This window comes from Argiope bruennichi, chromosome 7, assembly GCF_947563725.1.
Source record: "Argiope bruennichi chromosome 7, qqArgBrue1.1, whole genome shotgun sequence".
Lineage (NCBI taxonomy): Eukaryota > Metazoa > Arthropoda > Arachnida > Araneae > Araneidae > Argiope > Argiope bruennichi.
This window is the reverse complement of record NC_079157.1, coordinates 107,733,516-107,752,357: the sequence shown is the minus strand read 5'-3', so window position 1 is coordinate 107,752,357 and position 18,842 is coordinate 107,733,516. Positions and strand designations below refer to the sequence as shown.

Sequence of the window (18,842 nt, the reverse complement as noted above, 5' to 3'; positions counted from 1 at the left end):
TTCTAATGGAATCATTTATCATTCTACATGGGTCGGGATAGCCTGGTTGGTAGGGCGTTGGATTCGCATATCTTGGGTTGCAAGTTCGAACCCCGCCAGCCGAAGACTCTCCGTGTATGTGTAGTGGCTGGTGCATGTATAAATCTGTCATGGTCACAAATTCCTCCATGTTGACAGTAATACCACTGGGGATTCTGGATCAGGGGTGATCGTTGTCTGATTCAGGTCTAAATTACAATCTGTGGATGAGTGAAATGCATGAATGATGTCCACCCCGTAAAAAAGGTTGTGACGTGTGTGTAACTAAGTCATACTTTTGGCCCTAGATGGCAATACTGTAAAAACAAGAGACGCACCCTTGGCTTAAAATCACTTGTTAGTGGGCTTGTCTATGACAAGTGCCATTAGAAACGATAACAACAACAACATTTTACATCAGGTTATAAATTTTTTTTAATATCTATGTTTAATAACACTTACTGATCACAAACTAAAACTTTTGATAATGTTGCAATGTTTAATTTTATAATCTCATTAATAACAAAAACACTACTCAGAAATCTTTTTTCATTTAGAAATTAAGAGAAAAAACTTAATTTAATATTTTCCATTTAACTTCGTTTAAAAGATATAAGTATAATACATATTACCATATATATTTTGAAGTTTGCTCCAAAATACTTCACAAGAAAATTTATGAGTTAATATATACAAGGATGTTTTAAAAGAATAAATATAAAATAAATATTTGCTACTTATTAAAGCTGCAATTTTGTATCTTAATTATGACAGATTAAACTAAATTAAATATGCTCATCATACAATTTCAAAAATAGGAAATTATTACTGCTCAATTACGTCTAATATTCATTTGCTATCACATTCTTACAATAAAATATAGATATTAAAGTTTAATTTATGTTTAAAAATAATCCCTCATCCAGTTTCAATCAACAGTTTTTAAAAAATTTAGAGTATATTTTATTAACATTCCATGAAAATGATTTTATCTATAAAAGTATCATTCATTGAATAAATTATCACATGCCTTTTACAATAAAAATTAAAAAGGTAAATAAAACACTTTGAAAAAATTGTGAGAAACAATAATAAGGAAAGAGGGTAATTTTTCAAGTTACTTTATTACAGAAATGAGTATAAAATTTGAAGATAATATTAAATTATATCCATGACATAAAATATCTTCCTCTTGAAAAATAAGAAAAGCAAATATGTAAGCAGTTTCAAATATACAGTGAAACCTCTTTGAACATCCACTCCCATATAGCGGTCACCAATCTTAAGGCCAATTTTTCGTGGCACGGATTTTTTTGGCCCATAGACCTAATGTTAAAATAATCTCTATCAACGACCACCCAAATCCTCTGAGTGGCTGCTGTGCCCAGTCCATTTTTTCAGGAAATTGTAATTACTTCACATTTCTAACTATGAGCCAAAAGGTTCTAGGTAAGGTTAAGAAAAGTAATTTTTATTTCTTGATTCCTCTTCACTATTAGTGGATACTGATAATCTTGAACAAAAAAGTTATTCACGCTTCTTTTATGAGTTAGTCATTGATCTGAAGTGCAATGATGTTGAAGTATGTTTTTCTAAATCTCGAGCATCGCATTACAGTTCAGCATCCATATGAGAATGGCAAATCGGTAAAAAAAGTCAGTTGAATTATTTAACTGTAAAAGAACACAAATCAACAAAATCATTACAGAAAAGAATTTGAATTCTAAAGAATACAGACATCAAATTTCATGGTTTCAAACAAATGAAATGCAAAAAATATATCAACATAAATGAGGCTGTTTTGGAGTGGTTTGAAACTGTTTGTGACTTGGAAATTCTTTTGGTTTGTGAGAAGAAATTTAACATAAGGAAAAAGAACTTGCAAATACTCTGGGAATTGAAAATTCCGAACAATGAGTGGTGGACAGACTTCGTACGTGAACAAACATCACTTTTCAATCACTGTATGACAAAGTGCATGATGTCAACATGAGTTCATACGAAGATTGTCCAAAGTGTTTTCCACTGCTTGTGACTGAATAGGATAACAATTACGTATTAAACATGGATAAAATGACACTCTTTTTTCATGTTTTGCTCAATAAAAATATGATTAAAAAATCTGAAGATGGCAGAGGTGGAAAATTTCAGAAGGAGCCACTTACCATTAGTTTTTATGTGAGTAGAGTTGGAGAGAAAGAGAACCCCTGTTCATTTGGAAATGCCAAAGACCCAAATGTTTTAAAGAACAAGATTTAAATCATCTTGGTATGTAGTAGTATGTAAACAAAAAAATATATGGATGATATCATTTATTTTTGAAGAATGGCTGCTAAACTTCAACAGAAAAAAACAAACATGGAATTAAGCCAGGAAAGTTCTCTTTGTATAGGACAATGCAGCATGTCCTGAACACGGAGCTCAACTCACATATGTTAAATTGTTATTTTTACCGTCAAATGCAACATCAAATTTCAGCTATTGGATCATGGTGTTATAAAATGTTTCAAGATGGAATACAGACAATGCATTCTGCAATATGTCATTGTACATATGGATGGATGCGAAAATTCTAATGAACTTTAAAAGCAAATTTCTATTGGAGTTGCTCTTGTCTAGATTAAGGTATCCTGGGAAAAAATGTCAAGAAGTGACCACAAAATGTCTTGTTAGCTATGGAATTGGTAGTAGAGAAATCGAGAGACAATCAGATTTATTTAACAAATTCACTGCAGATCTATTAGTGGAACTCTGGAAGCTTGCACAAATAGAGTACAATCCTGAATCCTTTCAGTACAAAGCAGCAGCAGAATGCTTTAATGCAAGTTCCAATTGGGAGAAAAGCCTTTTGACTGGCAAGTTTTTAAATGGTAAACATTTTTTTACAAACCTTTAATCAAATCTCAAATAAATTTAAGATTGATTTAAACTAACAGAACAGTATTTTGTGTGTTTAAACATTTGTACAAATGAATTTTTGTGACATTCAGGAACTGGATCTATCTTTGGCAAGGAATTTTCTGATACGGTTTGTAAATGAAAGCCAGCTAAATTTTCAACTCAAGCGACTTTGAGGAAGATAGATGAAGTTTCGACGAAATAACAACGAAATCGGTTAGGGATTTACTTTCTAAATTGAAAGACAAATTTGAAAAAATGGTTATTTCTGAGCAGCATAGAAACTTAAAACAAAATATAATGGTATCGGTTTTTTTCCTCCTCAATAAAATGTAAAAAAACATTGAATAAAGAGCTATTTTCTATTTAGATAAATCAAATTTTATTTTAAATGTATCAGATATGTTTATATTACGTATTATAGCAATTATCTTGCAATTGTAATGAAAACCCTTTAAAGAGGCTAAATTTTTGAGAAATGGAGGAGTGGGCCACTCTGAGAGGTTTCACTGTATAATATTTGTAAGGATTTTAAAATATGACAGTAGGATAAAATTTAAATATATTTTGTGCAACTATATTTTACCTGAACTTCAGGTTCTTGCTGCCATTCAGCGTAAATTAACAATTCGTATAGAATATTATTTTCTACATCCTGAATTTCCTGCAACATTGTCACTCTATACAATAATTCTAACGTTTAATGTTATATATTTTTCAAAAAATTTCAAATGTTATTTGACGAGATCCACAATACCATCTTTCTCTTCTTACAACAGACAGCTTTAAAAAAATCGGAAAACAAACACAACACGTCTCGCAGGAAAACGTAAATAAATAGTTTAAGTGATAGTACTTTTTCCTTAAAGTAATTTTTACTGTGACGGGGCATTTATGTTTTGTGATATCTTGAAAATATTAATTATCAACTACAGAAATCTTTATACACTTTATGAAATGTATTTTCCTTTTGTTGATTCTACCTATATATAAATAATAGTACCATAATTTTTTTTTTTTATTCTAAACAACTTCTACTTCTACTGATTCGTTCTATAGCTTTTCCATATTCACTTAACTGCGAACCGTAACACAATTTTTTTACCAATTTTCATAAATTTTTCTGGATATCAGGATTCGTTTTTCGTGGTGTTCAGTATTCACGAAAGTGAAATAGTTGGTCCTCCGCTTGCATAGGTTCTCTTGGACTTTGTGAAATCTGTTTAAGAGTTCCAGCATGACGCGTAAGTGTTTGAAATCATTATTTCAAAATGCATTTTGTGTTATTTATAAGCTTTTAATCCTTGACTGATGGGACCTACTTAAGTAGAACGCTGCGCATATCATTGGTATTTTTGCTTTTCTATACTGATTTTTACCCATTGCAAATTTCATTGTTCCAGCCACGCATTGTGAACGTTGTTTATGTGATGTTTCGAAAGTGTTTGATTTCATTTATTGTTATGTCCTGGATTGATTCTTTTTGAATGTCTGACTGGGGATACACTGGAATGCTATTCTGTAATTTTCTTGCTGAGAATTTAATTTTGCTATCAACTGTCAAATATTAAAAAAGACGAATAAAGTTTAATTTCAAATTTAGTATTAAAATATAATAATTATAAGTTATATAGTGAATAGATTTTATATATATTATGTGATTAAATAAACTTTTTGTAGATTATTTGATTCAAGATCTTTAATCTTTGAAATATCGGTGTAAAATAGGTAGAAATCTGCCCGTTTTTTTTTTAAAGTAATTTCTCTCATACGATTAATTAAACTCATTTTTTAAAATTTACTCCTTTTATGGATTTAAATGTTATTGTTATATGCATGTCAAAATGCTTAGCATATTGTGAAAATAATAAATTGTCTTTAAAAGGTAACTGTAAGTAGTAAAAGTTTTATTTAATTGTGAAATCATCTACAATGGGGTTTTAATTTTTAAAAATAAATTATGCACAGTTCAAGCATTTTTTTCAACAAAGATAAACTGTATATAGGTAATATTATTGTAATTATATTCAATGACATTTTATTTCGTGTTATACTATGATGATTATTTTCCTTTTAAATTTTTAGTGTTATTATATGAGAAATTCAAATTAATTTCAACAAAGAATACATATTAAATATATGGAGTTTATTATGAGTGGAAAAGATTTTAAAGAACATCTAAAAGATAGGAAGTATTTTTTATGGACTTCATCTTTAATTCTTAATATATTCTATATCTGTAATGCTATATAAATTATAAATATATTCTTTATCTGTATGCTGTGAAAAGGAAAGAGAAAATGCATTTACAATGTGAAAGATAAATGGAGGCTCAGATTATGCTTCTTTTAAGAAATAAGTAAAATTTTTGAATTTCTTTTAAATTACTGTTCATATAAATTGAGAGATATATTAGAAGGTAAAAAAAGACCAGTTATAAAAAGAATATTGTATTTTATTTTTATTAGTTTTTATTTTTTTAAGGAAGTTTTTAATTTATTCAGGTGGAAACCAGCGAGAACTTGCCAGACAAAAAAATATCAAAAAACAACAAGAAATGAAGAAAGGAAAAGCTGCAAATGACAAAGATGGCAACAAAGGACTTAGCTTGGAAGAACGGCGACGAAGGTATAATCGGAATTTGATGATTTATACATCAATTTTGTTACATTGCTGGCAATCACAATTACCCAGCTTTGTCTTAACAATAACATCTTCCAACTTTGGTTGAGTGAGAAAAGTATTCAGTCATTTGTGCAACATTGTCAGAATACAATTTAAAACTGATTTGGTTTTAAAAATTTTTTCAGATTGATTTTCTGTGGTATAAAATATTATATATTTTAAAATATGTCTGAAGTATTTAATTATAATCTAGAAGGAAAAATAAGAACTGATAAAAATTAATGTTAAAAAATGGGTGTGAGACATGTAAACCAGTTATTTTTTAATTTTCTTATGTTTTTAAAATACAGTTTTAATCCATCTCTTCTTTATTCATATTTAACTAGTTATTAAAAATATATGGGAATTAATGGCTTCATATTGGTATATAGTTCATGAATAAAAAAGAAATATATATTATTTCATGCATATTTTTCATTTCTTAGACTAGCGAATTAGTTTCTAAATTTTAAGGATGTATGTTTTATAATAAATGAAACTTGTGTTATGAATCGTATCTCGTGGAAAAAGTTCAAATCTTCAACATTTTTACTATTATAAATGTTTTATTTTTCTTGTAAAAATGTTTTTTTAAGTTATGAATTTTAATTAATTGGGCTAGTATTTCCACCTTGGCTCTGAAAAATATTTTGAGCAAAGTAGTTTGAGAGAAAATTATTAGCTTCTTTATTCATAAAAATTTCTTGTAAAAGAATAAGTTTTTTTCTTAGCATAACAATATTATGCTTTAAATTAAAATAAAATCTATAAAAAGGGAATTTAAAGGATAATTTTATAGACTCAGTTTGAATGCAAAATAACATTAGTGAATGGAAATTGTTTACATTTTCTTATAATTAAAATATAAGATGTGCATTCTAGATGTGGCACTGTAAATGATGTTGCTTAATTTCTAGACACTAATTGCAATTTTTTTTCGTGCATATTTCAATAAAAAAAATTGTAAAAACAGTGATATTTGATACCGTAATTTTTAGCTCTAAGCAATATTCGAAAATTAAGTACTGTTTTTTAATTGAATTTTTGGGGTTTGAAATAGTTTACTTTAAGAAAATGAATTCCTCCGTGTTTTAATTGTTTTAGGATTCATTATGAAGGATCCCAAAAAAGCTGATAAAACAATTAATGCAATTATTTTTCATATTTAAAACTTGCTCATTTCACTTTCATATAGTGGTGAATAACCCATTTTATTTTATTAATTTGTATTCATTTGATGAATATTGTGATGTAATCTGGATAAAAAGCATATAGTATATTAAATATATAAAAAGTAAAATTGTTCTGAATCTTTTTCTGACTTTTCTAAAGGAATCCTTCTTATTGTCTATATGTAAAATAAATTATTTTATTCTTGAATAAAGTATTGATTACTTTATTCTTTTAAAACAGATTGTGATTATTTTATATTAAATTTTTTTTATAGGGATGCTGAAATATTGCGATTGAAACAGCAGAAAGCTTTAGAAAAGAAACAGCAAGAGCAAGGAAAAGCATCAGCCTGAAGCATTCAGCAAATCTTATTTAGGACTGATTGCATTTTATGAATGAATTTGTTTTCCAAATGCATCTGTGAAATGTGATTTTTCTGTATTTGCGTTCTCAGTAAATTTTTCTACCTGATCATGCACTTTGACTTACTACACATACAGTGCATTTTTTTATATTAAAACTTCTATCTGTCTTGATTAGTTAAAATTTATTTTCATTTGGAATTTCAGTTACATGTAGCAAAATGTTTTTAACCCTTTCATCAATGGTCGACTTAGATAGAAATCGATCATCTGAATGTTGTGGCTACCATAAGCAATGAAAATGTAACAAAAAATTGTATATTTCTTTCTGTTTATGTATAATAAACCATGCGACCTATTTTAAATCTCTAGATTAGTGCTTTACTGTAGTTCCAAACATTAATCGCTATTAATGATTTCAAAATTTTACAATGAAACAACCATATTAGAATTGATATAAACAAAATTAAAATTTTAAATACTTTGTCCCCTATTGATAACCAACCTACTGAGCATATTCCTGTCAATAATGTGAACAATAAGGTTGGCTTAATCATAATGAATTTTTTTATTAAGTAAAAACTTTATTTCCATATTTAAAAAAAAACTTTATATAACAATTAGTTTTACTATTCTTATTGATTGGAAATATTTTAATTTTTTTTCCTCCCAATTACCATTAACATCATAAATTTTTTAGCAGTCAGTAAGAATTGCTTATGGAAATAATTACCTTTATGCAGTTTTGTAAATTTTCAAGAAACTACAAGTTTTGAAATTGTTTGATGCAATAAATGGTTGAGTTCTAATTTTAATTGAAAGTAAAGTTCCAGAAAGATAGAAAAATCCATGTGCTGTAATATTTTATATTAATGTAATCATTAAATCTTAATGAAGTGTTAAAATTTTATATACTTTTAAAAAATGAATTTTTGCACATGTGCATTGACATATTGTCAAATCACTCTAGACATGGTCACCAAGTAGCTGTCAAAAGTTAATTTTCTTTGTGAAATTTACATTTTTGTTATATATTATAAAAACATTTACCACAAATGAGGGAATAGTTAATTTTTTTCTTAGTAAAATACATGGAAATATTTTCATCCTGATCAATACTGGGTATCTAAGTAAGTGAACAGTTACTATTTCAAAATTCATTTTGAAAATTTTACAAATGAAAACTTGAATATAGGCCACAACATGGCAATTTTATTCTTATTATGTGCTATGAAAAAAAAATCTTATTAACTTCTTAAAAAATTAGAATTTATTAATTATATTATAATTAATAATTATTATTTAATTTAGAATTATTTAATAATTAGTAGAATAGAAATTAGAATTAGTAATATATTTTACTTAATTATTAGTTTTATGAATAAATTGTCAAAATCAGGAATAAAATATTTTGAAAAGCAAACCTAGCTAAATTGTATTGATTTAAACAGGTTTTCAAGATGATCGTTAACAAAACTTATTCACGTAACTGTTTTGAAATATAAGAATCTTTTGTTTGTGTATCCTACCTTCTTTGATTGGATAAACACCTGTTTAATCACAAATATCTATCTGGTTCCAACTGTTTCAATAGAACTAGTGTTTTGATTTCTTTGAGATCATGCTGACTGAAAATTGCATGCACAATAATCAAATCTAGAACCAAATAATGTGTACATTTTGGCATGTGTGCTTGGCATGCATTGGAGAAAATCACATTCCAGTTGTGTAAACATGGACATACCTATACTAAATCCAATTATGAAATTCATATTTTATTTATTTTAATGGGGAGCAATATAAAACAAGCACAAAATGTGGGTTTTTTTTTTTTTTTTGTTTTTTTTTTTCCCCATAACACGATACCTGAAGACTTCATTAGAAAAGTATTGAAATATCTTATTCCATATATTATTTCTTTGCCTTTAATAAGAATTATATTTCAATTTTTAAGATAGATATATATAGCAGTGATTTCTTTTATCAGTGGGTTTTTCTCCTACTTATTTTAATACATTTTTATTAACTAAATACATTAGTTGTTTCATAAGTATCAACTATTTTTAATGTATTTTTTTACAATTACCTCCCAGTATATATTCTTAATAATGGCAATAGTTTGAAAAAGGCTATCTCCTTAAATTGACATTTTATAAACTTTTTTCCAACGGAATGGTTATTAAAAGGTTTTTGTTCAATAAATTTTCAGTATAAGATGACTTAGTATGAAAGGAATTGCCAATCAAAATTTTTGTATATGCCCTAGTTGTTTCATATATCTCACTCATTTAAGAAATATTTGTTAGACTTCTTTGAATCTGCTACATAAGACATTAAATTTTCAAATTACTGTCATAGAATAAAAGCAAATATAAATGATTTCTAATCAGCTTTTGTGACCAGTTTATCAAAAGTTAATTTTTCACTATAGCAGTTTTCACATTAAATACTAAACTCGTTCTAATTAAGGCTTAATTACTCGTTCTTATAATACTTACTCGTTCTAATTAAGGTTCTAAATTAACTTATTCAAGAATTTTTATTAAGTTTAATGTCCGAATTTTTGTATAAAATATACTGAGTCATAACATCTTTATTAAATAATTGAAGGAATAAATAAAATCTCTGCATCAAAACATCTCAGGTCACTTTGAATTGCTAATGAAAACCAACAGGAGTAACCTCTTCGAAACTTTGAGTACCTCGCAAATAAAGATGCTATAAAAATTGCAGAAATATATATAATAAAGGCGTATGAAAATGGTGAATTTTTGAAAGGGCCACTAAACACAAGCATGCACATATGCTTATTTTCGCGCATGAGCGTTTTGTGCTCGTAGTATAATAGAGGCCGCTGTGGCCTGGTGTTAAGGTGTCGGCTTCGGAACCGGAGGGTTTCCGGTAGGAGACCCGATTCCATTGAAGAACCGTCGTGTAAGTGGGTCTCGTGCACGTTAAATTCGTCGGTGCCAAATGTCCCAACGCTGTAATGTGGAAATATGGCGAGGGTTTGCCAACTCAGATGTCGTCATCTGACCGCGGTTCGTCCCAAAATAGCCCTAGTGTTGCTTTAAAACGGAACGTTGATATAATAAACTAAGCTATAATGAAGAAAACAAAGTATGCATTTTACGCACCTTTTTGGTAATTGATTAGCACCAAAATTTGTAGCAGAACTATAATTTCAATTACAAGATCATATACTGATTTTCGTTTTTCTAAATCATTGCGTTTTTGAACTATCGCGTTTAAATGTATGTGATGAACAGGGTGACAGATAATCAATCCCTTGTCGAATAAGAATCAAAATTTTATACGTATCAGTTTTTGGTATGTGAAAACTGTATACAAAATTTCATTTATCTTATTCTTTTAGTTTTATGAATATCTTGTTTACTTCGACAGGCAGACAAATGAACTTCTCGCTAATGGATTTCGGTAAAAGTTTCATAGACATCTATAAATTTGGTGTAAAGATTACATTTCAAATTTCATCCGTCTGCTCAAGGCATTTTTGAGTTATCTTGTTCGCAGAGAGGCTTAATTCCAAGAATGCGGCTGCAAAGAAATATAAATCACCAAAATCTTCAAATAGAATTTTTTTTATGATGATGATGATTACAATACTTTGAATCCGAGAAAGTAAACACTTCAACTCTCAGATTCCAATCCATTAAATATACTTTTTTAAATACTTTTTTTTAAATGTTGCAACTACAAAGGTATGTTATTTTAGGAAATGAACAGTTTTTATTATCTATTTGTTTCGATAATGAAATTGCTGCACTTATTCAGAAATGTTTATCCCTTGCTTTAGCTTAAACTATTTCGTGTATTTGTTTTTCGAATTTCTGAAATGGAATAGCAATCATACCTGGAGGATACTAGCGTTAGTGGCGGCTTATCAGCAGAAATTATTTATCAAAAAAATTATGTATCAGCCACGCATGAAATTTATTGCTTTTCAGGCATAATGATTTAAATTCCTTGTAGTTTTGTCAAAAGAAACCTGTGTGAATGTTGAAAAGCAAATTCAATGAAAAAATTATCACTCACACACACTTCCATTTTACCCAGTTACTCGATACTGCTCGTCTAAAATCAAATAAAATGCAATCTGCGACGTTCATTTTTTCTTTTTCTCTCACGTATATAAAGTGAAAAAGTATTGTAATCGTCAAAAAATTCGAACTTGGGATTTAGACAAATCTTAGAATTTTGAACCTACTCGAACTCGAAAAATGCCAAAACCGCCTGTCACTGCATTCACCCTGTAACGGCAAATAATAATTATTAATTTTTACAGCATATATTATAAGTTTTAAAGCATTGTTATAATTTTCAAATATTTTCCGTTAACTCACTGCAATAATATTTTTGGCTGTTAACCGTAAGTCAGCCATCTGACTCTCCGACCCACCACGAAGGCACACGGATTTAAACCATAAAAACTGAATGTCCGGACCGCCGCAACAGCAACATTGACGGGAACTGTGGTTGAGTCCTAAGGTCCATCACCGGCCACGGTACAACCCTCCCCGAAGGAAGTACGTCATCGATGGGAGAAGTCAGATCCCCCACCTATTAGTGTACCCTCCAGGGTGGCGAGATCCAACCACCATGCCGGAAGCATCTCAACTTCATTTCGAGGTGCCCCCCCCCGCCGGGGATTTCTATATTTTCAGAAACGTGAAAACTCTAAACACAATGCATTAAATATATCAAATTTGACATGTAATGACAAGTGTAGTTCTGCCTCAAAATTTTTTGTTTCAATCGGTTTCGAAAAACTTCTAAAATACAAATTGGATTTTCATATACTATTAACCGCATTTCAACAAAATACAGTACATCATTTCAAAATCCAATAGTATTTCACCAAAACTCTTAAGTGTATGAAGATTTTTGGGAGTCACTGTATATGGAAATATGTTTTTTTCTGATTAAAAGAAGAAGACGAGTTTTTTTAAGCGACATCTTTTATTCTTTGAAAATAATTACAGAATAGTTGAATTTTTAATAGTTTTATGAAAATAAAATTTTTCTTCCATGTTTGAATTATGACTTGGTAAAGAAGCAGTTCGAATAGAAAGTAGAAAAAAAGAATGATCTCGAGTTACGCATTCAGAAATCAAAATGTATTCACAAAGGAATTTTCTCGAAATTTTAGCTGACAGGATATATATTTTAGGCACATGTAGACCCTGAAAGCTGGGTTGGGCTTTATGATTTTACTAAGGATTCAAAATTTTTCTTCGCTGTTTGAGTTATGACTTGGTAAAGAAGCAGTTCGAATAGAAAGCAGAAGAAAAAAAAAGGAAAAAAAAATGATTTTCAGTTACACATTCAGAAATCAAAATGTATTCACAAAGGAATTTTCTCGAAATTAGCTGACAGAATATATATTTTAAGCACATGTAGACCCTGAAAGCCCTGGGTTGGCTTTATGATTTTACTAAGGATTCAAAATACGGGCAACTCGGAAATTAATATGGAGTTTGAATTCAAGTGATTAGAAAATAGTAAATTTTAAAGCACATATAAATGGAAATTAAGCACATATCCTCTGTCAATAAACAAAAATGTTCATATTTTTGCGAATATGAACATTCCTCCATAGTTTTGAGGAAAACTTTCGTCTAGCGAAAGACAGTACTGTATCTTTGGCATCAAATAGTGCAAAATGCTATGTAGAAAACACGATACGGCTTATGAGGAGCAGAATCCTGTGTCGCAGTTGAGGCTGAGTAATGGTTTGGAGCTAATGGCATAAGTCGTTTAAATTTTAAAGATTCGACATTGAGTCCTTTTTGGCATATAAATATTTTAAAAGAAAACGTGAAACAGGGCGCACAGCATTTCAGTCTCGGAGACTTTTGATTTACGCAGAACAGAACAATGATCCTAAGCGGACTGCTCACAATGTGAAGCTCTAGCTGCTGTACAATATTGAAAATCAATTGTATTCTCCTCCACAATCGCCGGACTTAAATCCTATCGAACATTTATGGGATTTATTGCAACGCAAGATTCTCCAACTTGACATAACCTCGAAAGATATTGAAAAGTGATTATGACATAACATTTCATTCGAACAAGCATCTAAACTTGTCCAATCTAAATCCAAACGTTTGACAGAAGTCCTTAGATGTCAGCTACTTAGTTTTTAAAGTTCAATTTATATTATCATGTACTAATTACCATGGTAATTAATAAACTCAAAGTTTTTTTCCTGGTCGTCCATTATGTGTTATTACAGTTTAAATAATTTTTTTTAAAAATTATGTGCGTTATATTTCTAAAATTATTATAAAAAAACTAATGAACTGTTTAAAGAATAGAATAAATAAAAATGAAATTAATATCATCATTATAATGTGCTTTCTTTTTTATTCTTGAATATTTACGATTTGTTTTGACGCGAAGTTTTTTTGGCAGGTGTATAGAAAAAGAAATGAGTACAAAAGCTCGTTTACGGATGTCTTCATTACGAAGTTCTATTACGAAAATTATTTTCAATTGTTTTTAAAATAATGATATTGCGAGATTGCAAAAATAGAAAAACCTGACTGCATTTACTTTTAAGAAACTGTTTATAATTAATGGCGCAGTATTTATTTTTATCCGGATGTTTACATGTAACAATCCCACGAAATCTGACTTTCGCTCTCACTATCTAGTACGATTTATATTTCATCATAACTTTTCTAACCTATAAATTAAAAATAAAAACTTTCTTCCCAAAGGTAGTTCCTAAACGAACAAGTTGCCGACAATAATTCTAACAGGAATTTGTTACTCATAAACATAAATCTTTAAATGGAAGGCTAAAATTAATTTATTTAAACGAGCAAGAATTTGCTACAGAATATATTCAAGCAAATTTTTTTAGTCATTTATCTTGTTATACGCATTTTATCACAGAATTTGCATCAAAAGTATTTTAAATTTTTATTATTCTTATTTGATGTTTATTTTATTCTGAGGAGGAAATAATAAAAAAAGTTTATTGATATTAGTATTCTTCAAATGATTATGGAGAATGATTAGCAGAAAAGTAAAAACAGTAGATTTCATACATTCTTTTCAGCATTACTAGTGACCAAAGATGTAATGAGATATACGAGTCATAAGTGACATTATACTATGTGTAAAAAATATAATAAGCTAATACATATATAAATAAAAATTTTCTACTAGAAAAGTATTATTTTGTACAGGTGGAATGGACCGTTTTTTTTTATTGCGTGATGAATTTGCAAGTTACATTTTTTTTTTATCTTGTTTCAATTTTGTATTTTTTCGAAATTAAACCGTTTGAAATAAAAATTATATGAAAACCATCAAATTACACACTTTTTGATTTTAAAATCTGTAATTAAATCAAAGCCACAAATGACGGAAGTGACTTAATGTTCTTAGTGTTCTCATGTAGATTAAAATAAAAATAATAAGTATCCTAAACAGAATATATCATTTAATTCGGAGATTATAGTGAAAGTTTTCAAATGCCATATATAGTCGAATATCTTTAAAGTGTACTTGATTCTCAGAAAAAAATTTCGATATGTAGAAATTTCAATATACAGAATCGCAAAATTTTTTTTATCCTTTTCTAGCTAAAATCAACTAAATTTAATAATAAAGTTTATAGTGAGTGTGTTGCGATTTTCTAATGAACTGCCCGTTTTTAAACATAATATTTTTAATCTACACAAACACAACTACACTACAAAATTTACAAACATACATAGACAATTAGGTTAAAGTAAACAATATGGTGGATGGATTCCACCGTTTCCAACCGAAAGCATTCGGCGTTAGCGCAAGGATTGCGCATGGGAAAAAGTCGATCTCAGGATGCAGGTCTCCCGTTCAACTGCTTGTTTGTAAACGCCACAAGGGGCTTCTATAAAAAGCCAAACGCTCAAGGGGAAAAAGAGATGCTATAATCTCCCTTTCTGGCTCCGACGATGCCCCGGCAAGGAGATAGAATTTGAATTGTCTGGAGGTCTATTGGTTCCCGAGGAAAGGGATTTAAGTTTTGGTGGTCGGCCTCTTTTGCGAATCAGATGCAGTGGTTAGGGATTGCAATACCGGTATACCGAATACCGGTATTTTGAACCATTTATACAATTTTGTAATATCGGTATTCAGAAGTTAAAATACCGGTTTTTTGGTATTTACTAGACATTTTTAAAATTGTCTCCACTATATGTTCAGGGATCGCCAACATAGCAAAATAGTATACGTTTTTGTTTTTATGTCTCCGTAACGGGCGAAATTAATTAGCTAATTAAGGGCTTAATTAATTGCTTAAATCTAAATGAACGAAACATGGATTATCCCTGAAAGAAGATATTATAACCATAATGACTGATGGAGCAACAGTTATGAAAAAAGTTGGAAAGTTGATTGCTGCAAATCAGCAGTTGTGCTATGCACATGGAATTCAATTAGAAGTAATAGATGTATTATACCAAAAATATAAAGAACAGAAGAATCCAAATACTGTGGATATAGAAACTTTGGATTCCAACTTTGAAAAGAGTAAGAGTGAGAGTGATATTGACAATGAAGATAATGACAATGTAATTGTTGAAGAAGATATTGCTAATGAGGATGAAATATTAACCTATTAAGAATTGCTTCCCATAATTTATAAAGTTCGAAAAATTGTTAAAATATTTAAACGTTCCCCTATAAAAAGGATATATTACTAAAATATATACTAACTGAAAATAAAACAGAATATATGTTAATATTAGATTCTAAAACACGTTGGAACAGTTTACTCCTAATGATGGAACGATTTTTGAAACTGAGAAATCCAATCCCAAAAGCAATAATCGACTTAATTCTGTAAATTAATTTTTCAGATAGTGAATTCGACTTAATATCCAGAACTGTATCATCTCTACTTCCAATAAAACTGACTATTGAGGGCATTGTGTCGGTGAGATTCTAATTTATTAACATCTAATACAACAATAAATTTTAGGTTGCAGTCACTGAAAGAACAGCACACATCACTATCTGAAGAATTATTTATTACATTGAAAAATCGCACAGAAGAAAGGTATACCAAAATAGAAAATGTCTTACGGTATTTACATAATTATAATGATTTTAAAAAGGAAAATGAAAAAGAAGAAAACAGACTAACCAATTCAAATCTAATCAAGTTTATAGTACATTTTCTTAAAATTTTTTTACCCACAAACCTATCCATATTCAGAAGAATTCGGTTCAGTTATCGAAGATTATGATGACACTAATGTCGATAGTGTAAAGGAATTGTCCGTTGAACAAAAATTAGAATTATCAATAAATAAATAAAGAAAATCAACGAACCAAAATACAATACAGAAATCAGCTATATCCAAAACTATCCAACGAGAAATCGATTTATTTGAAGATGAGGTATTTAGAGGTAAATGGAAAAAGTATATCGCGCATCGTTAACAGTACCACCAACTAGCGTAGATGCCGAAAGAGCGTTTTCGACAGCTGGTCATTTTTACACCAAATTACTTTTCAGGCTTAATGACAGTATAATTGATGCATTATGGTTTTTAAGATCACATTTCAAAAATTTGTAATAGTACCACAGACTGAATAGTAATATTTACACTTTTTTCGTGTTCTTTATATACTGTTTGTTCCTTTACTTTTTTGCGATTCTTTATATACTGTTATAATTTATAAGTTACAAATTAGTTTTGTGATATTTACACTCTCTAATAAAACTGGCAAATAAAACAAAGAAACACCAGTGTTTTCTTTCTTTTTCTAAAATTTTTAATACCGGTTTTAAAACCGGTATCCCGGTATTAAGATCTAAAAAATACCGAATACCGGTATTGAAATTTTGGTCCGGTATTGCAGTCCCTAGCAGTGGTGTATCCACTTCCATGTTTTGACAATACGAATGTAGAGCTGAGGTATGATATGTTCCTAAGGAGGTGGATGGATCACTTGGGCTAGCAATTTCATAGGTAGTTGGAGACATCCTATACGGTGGTACGGCGACTGGGAGGTGATCCCCAGTGTTGATTCGATGCTCGATGAAAGGAGTTGGTTCTCCCTGGTTGGGAACATTTCTCGTATCTTTTGAGCAGGGAATTGAATTTCGTCCGAGAGATGGGTATCCTCATTTTCTCGAAGTTGACAGGGATGGGATGCAACAGGTACAACCAGGAGAGACGTAATATCAGCCAGAGTTTCAATAAAGTTAAACGATTGGTGAGGAACCTCTGAGAAATACCAAAGTCCTTTCTGAAGATCCAGGACGATACCTGCGGCTCTCAGAAAATCTGTACCGAGAAGAGTTCGGTTTCCCTTGGAATTCTTCAAGACTATAAGTTTCGTGGGAATAACTTTTCCTGCCACACCAATATCTACCGTCGTTGTGAATATATCTGTTTTTTGTACATGCCCGTCGGCTAGGGCCATGTCAACAGTACTATTTTCGAATCTTCGTCCATTATTCTTGAGGAAATGGTAAAGTTTTTCTCCGGCAACCGAATTTGTAGCCCCAGTGTCGGCACACACTGCTGCTTGGGAACCACAAATCGTAATTTCAATAATGCTTGATGGCTGGCTTTCCTTTGAGATACTGTGAAAATTCATGTGATTAAGGGTTGGAGGTTGAGTGCGGTCTCCTTGGACCATAGGATTACATTTCGCACACCCGCCTACTTTGACTTGGAACCCCGGGATTCCGCCTACATTGACTAGGAATCCACGACATACCCTGTCTATCATATCTTTGTTCAAATCGGGTTGATTTATACTGATTCCTTTTTGGGTAAATAGTATTTGTTTCATGTGGCTTTGGGGGAAGCTTTAGGTTTACAGAGCGTAAGTTGTCATAACTGTCCAATTTCTCCACTAGATCATTTGGGGTAACCCATTCACTCCATACATCAATAAAATGGTTCTTAACTTCGGGAAGAACTCGTTTCTTCATTTGATCCAGGATCATTAGATCTTTTAATTCTTCAATCTTCGTTATGTTCAATTCTGCTAGCCATGCATCAAAATAGCTACGCAGTTCAAAATGGAAGTCTTTCCATGTGCTTTCAGGTTTTTTCTTGTGAGTTGCAAAGAGTTGTCGCATTCTCTCAGCGCTTAATTTAAACCATTGAAGTAGCATGGATCTAATATGATTAAAGTTATGTGCTTCCTGTTCTGGTTCTCTTGCGATGAGCTGTGCCACACAATTGGGTAGCAAGCCCTAGAAGATGAGCAACCCAGTTCTGTTTACCTATTTTTAGAATTTTCGTTCGAATAGATTTAAGAATAGGGTCATGTCCCCATCCTGCGAGTCAATGTCAGGGAGCAACTTTTTCAAGTTAAATGTAGCTTATTGGTCTGCAGGCAAAAGTTCAAGACCAGAAGTCTGTTCCAACTTCTGAGATTCCAGTTGTAGACGGAGTTTCTCCAATTCGTAAGCTCTCTCCCGTTCTAAACTTTCTTTCTCATCAGCGACACGTTCTCGTTCCTCACGTTCTAATCTTTCAGTCATAATATTTTCTAAGGTATCTTTCACAAAGTCTAAATCTTCTTTGTAAATCGACGTTTTCAATATTAATTCGCGTAATTCAATCACTTTAATATCACTTTCCACCTCCTCACCAAGTTCTGTGGCAAGTTTTATTAAATCTTGTTTCCTACCTTTAGACATAAATGCCATATTGAACGTTTACCTTTAAACGTTTACCG

The 18,842-nt window shown here is 30.3% G+C and overlaps 2 protein-coding genes across 3 annotated transcripts in view; one reads left to right on the top strand and one right to left on the bottom strand.

Moving 5' to 3' along the window:
* Positions 1 to 3,730, bottom strand: part of LOC129975970 (NBAS subunit of NRZ tethering complex-like) — a 93,422-nt gene extending 89,692 nt beyond the window's left edge. For both annotated transcript variants that reach the window (XM_056089279.1, XM_056089280.1), the window contains exon 1: positions 3,503 to 3,730. In XM_056089279.1, the coding sequence (XP_055945254.1) occupies positions 3,503 to 3,589 (87 nt within the window). In that variant the 5' untranslated portion in view covers positions 3,590 to 3,730. The remainder of the gene's footprint in view (positions 1 to 3,502) is intronic.
* Positions 3,731 to 4,002: 272 nt separating this feature from the next.
* LOC129975853 (small EDRK-rich factor 2-like) lies at positions 4,003 to 7,486 on the top strand. The gene is made up of 3 exons (XM_056089101.1): positions 4,003 to 4,160; positions 5,421 to 5,544; positions 7,028 to 7,486. The coding sequence occupies exons 1-3, from the start codon at positions 4,154 to 4,156 to the stop codon at positions 7,104 to 7,106; spliced, it is 210 nt and encodes a 69-aa protein (XP_055945076.1). The 5' UTR covers positions 4,003 to 4,153; the 3' UTR covers positions 7,107 to 7,486.
* The last annotated feature ends 11,356 nt before the right edge of the window (positions 7,487 to 18,842 follow it).

Coding starts and splice junctions, on each gene's coding strand:
- LOC129975853 (XM_056089101.1), top strand. Junction 5,545..7,027: donor TTGGAAGAACGGCGACGAAG/GTATAATCGGAA, acceptor TTTTTTTTATAG/GGATGCTGAAATATTGCGAT.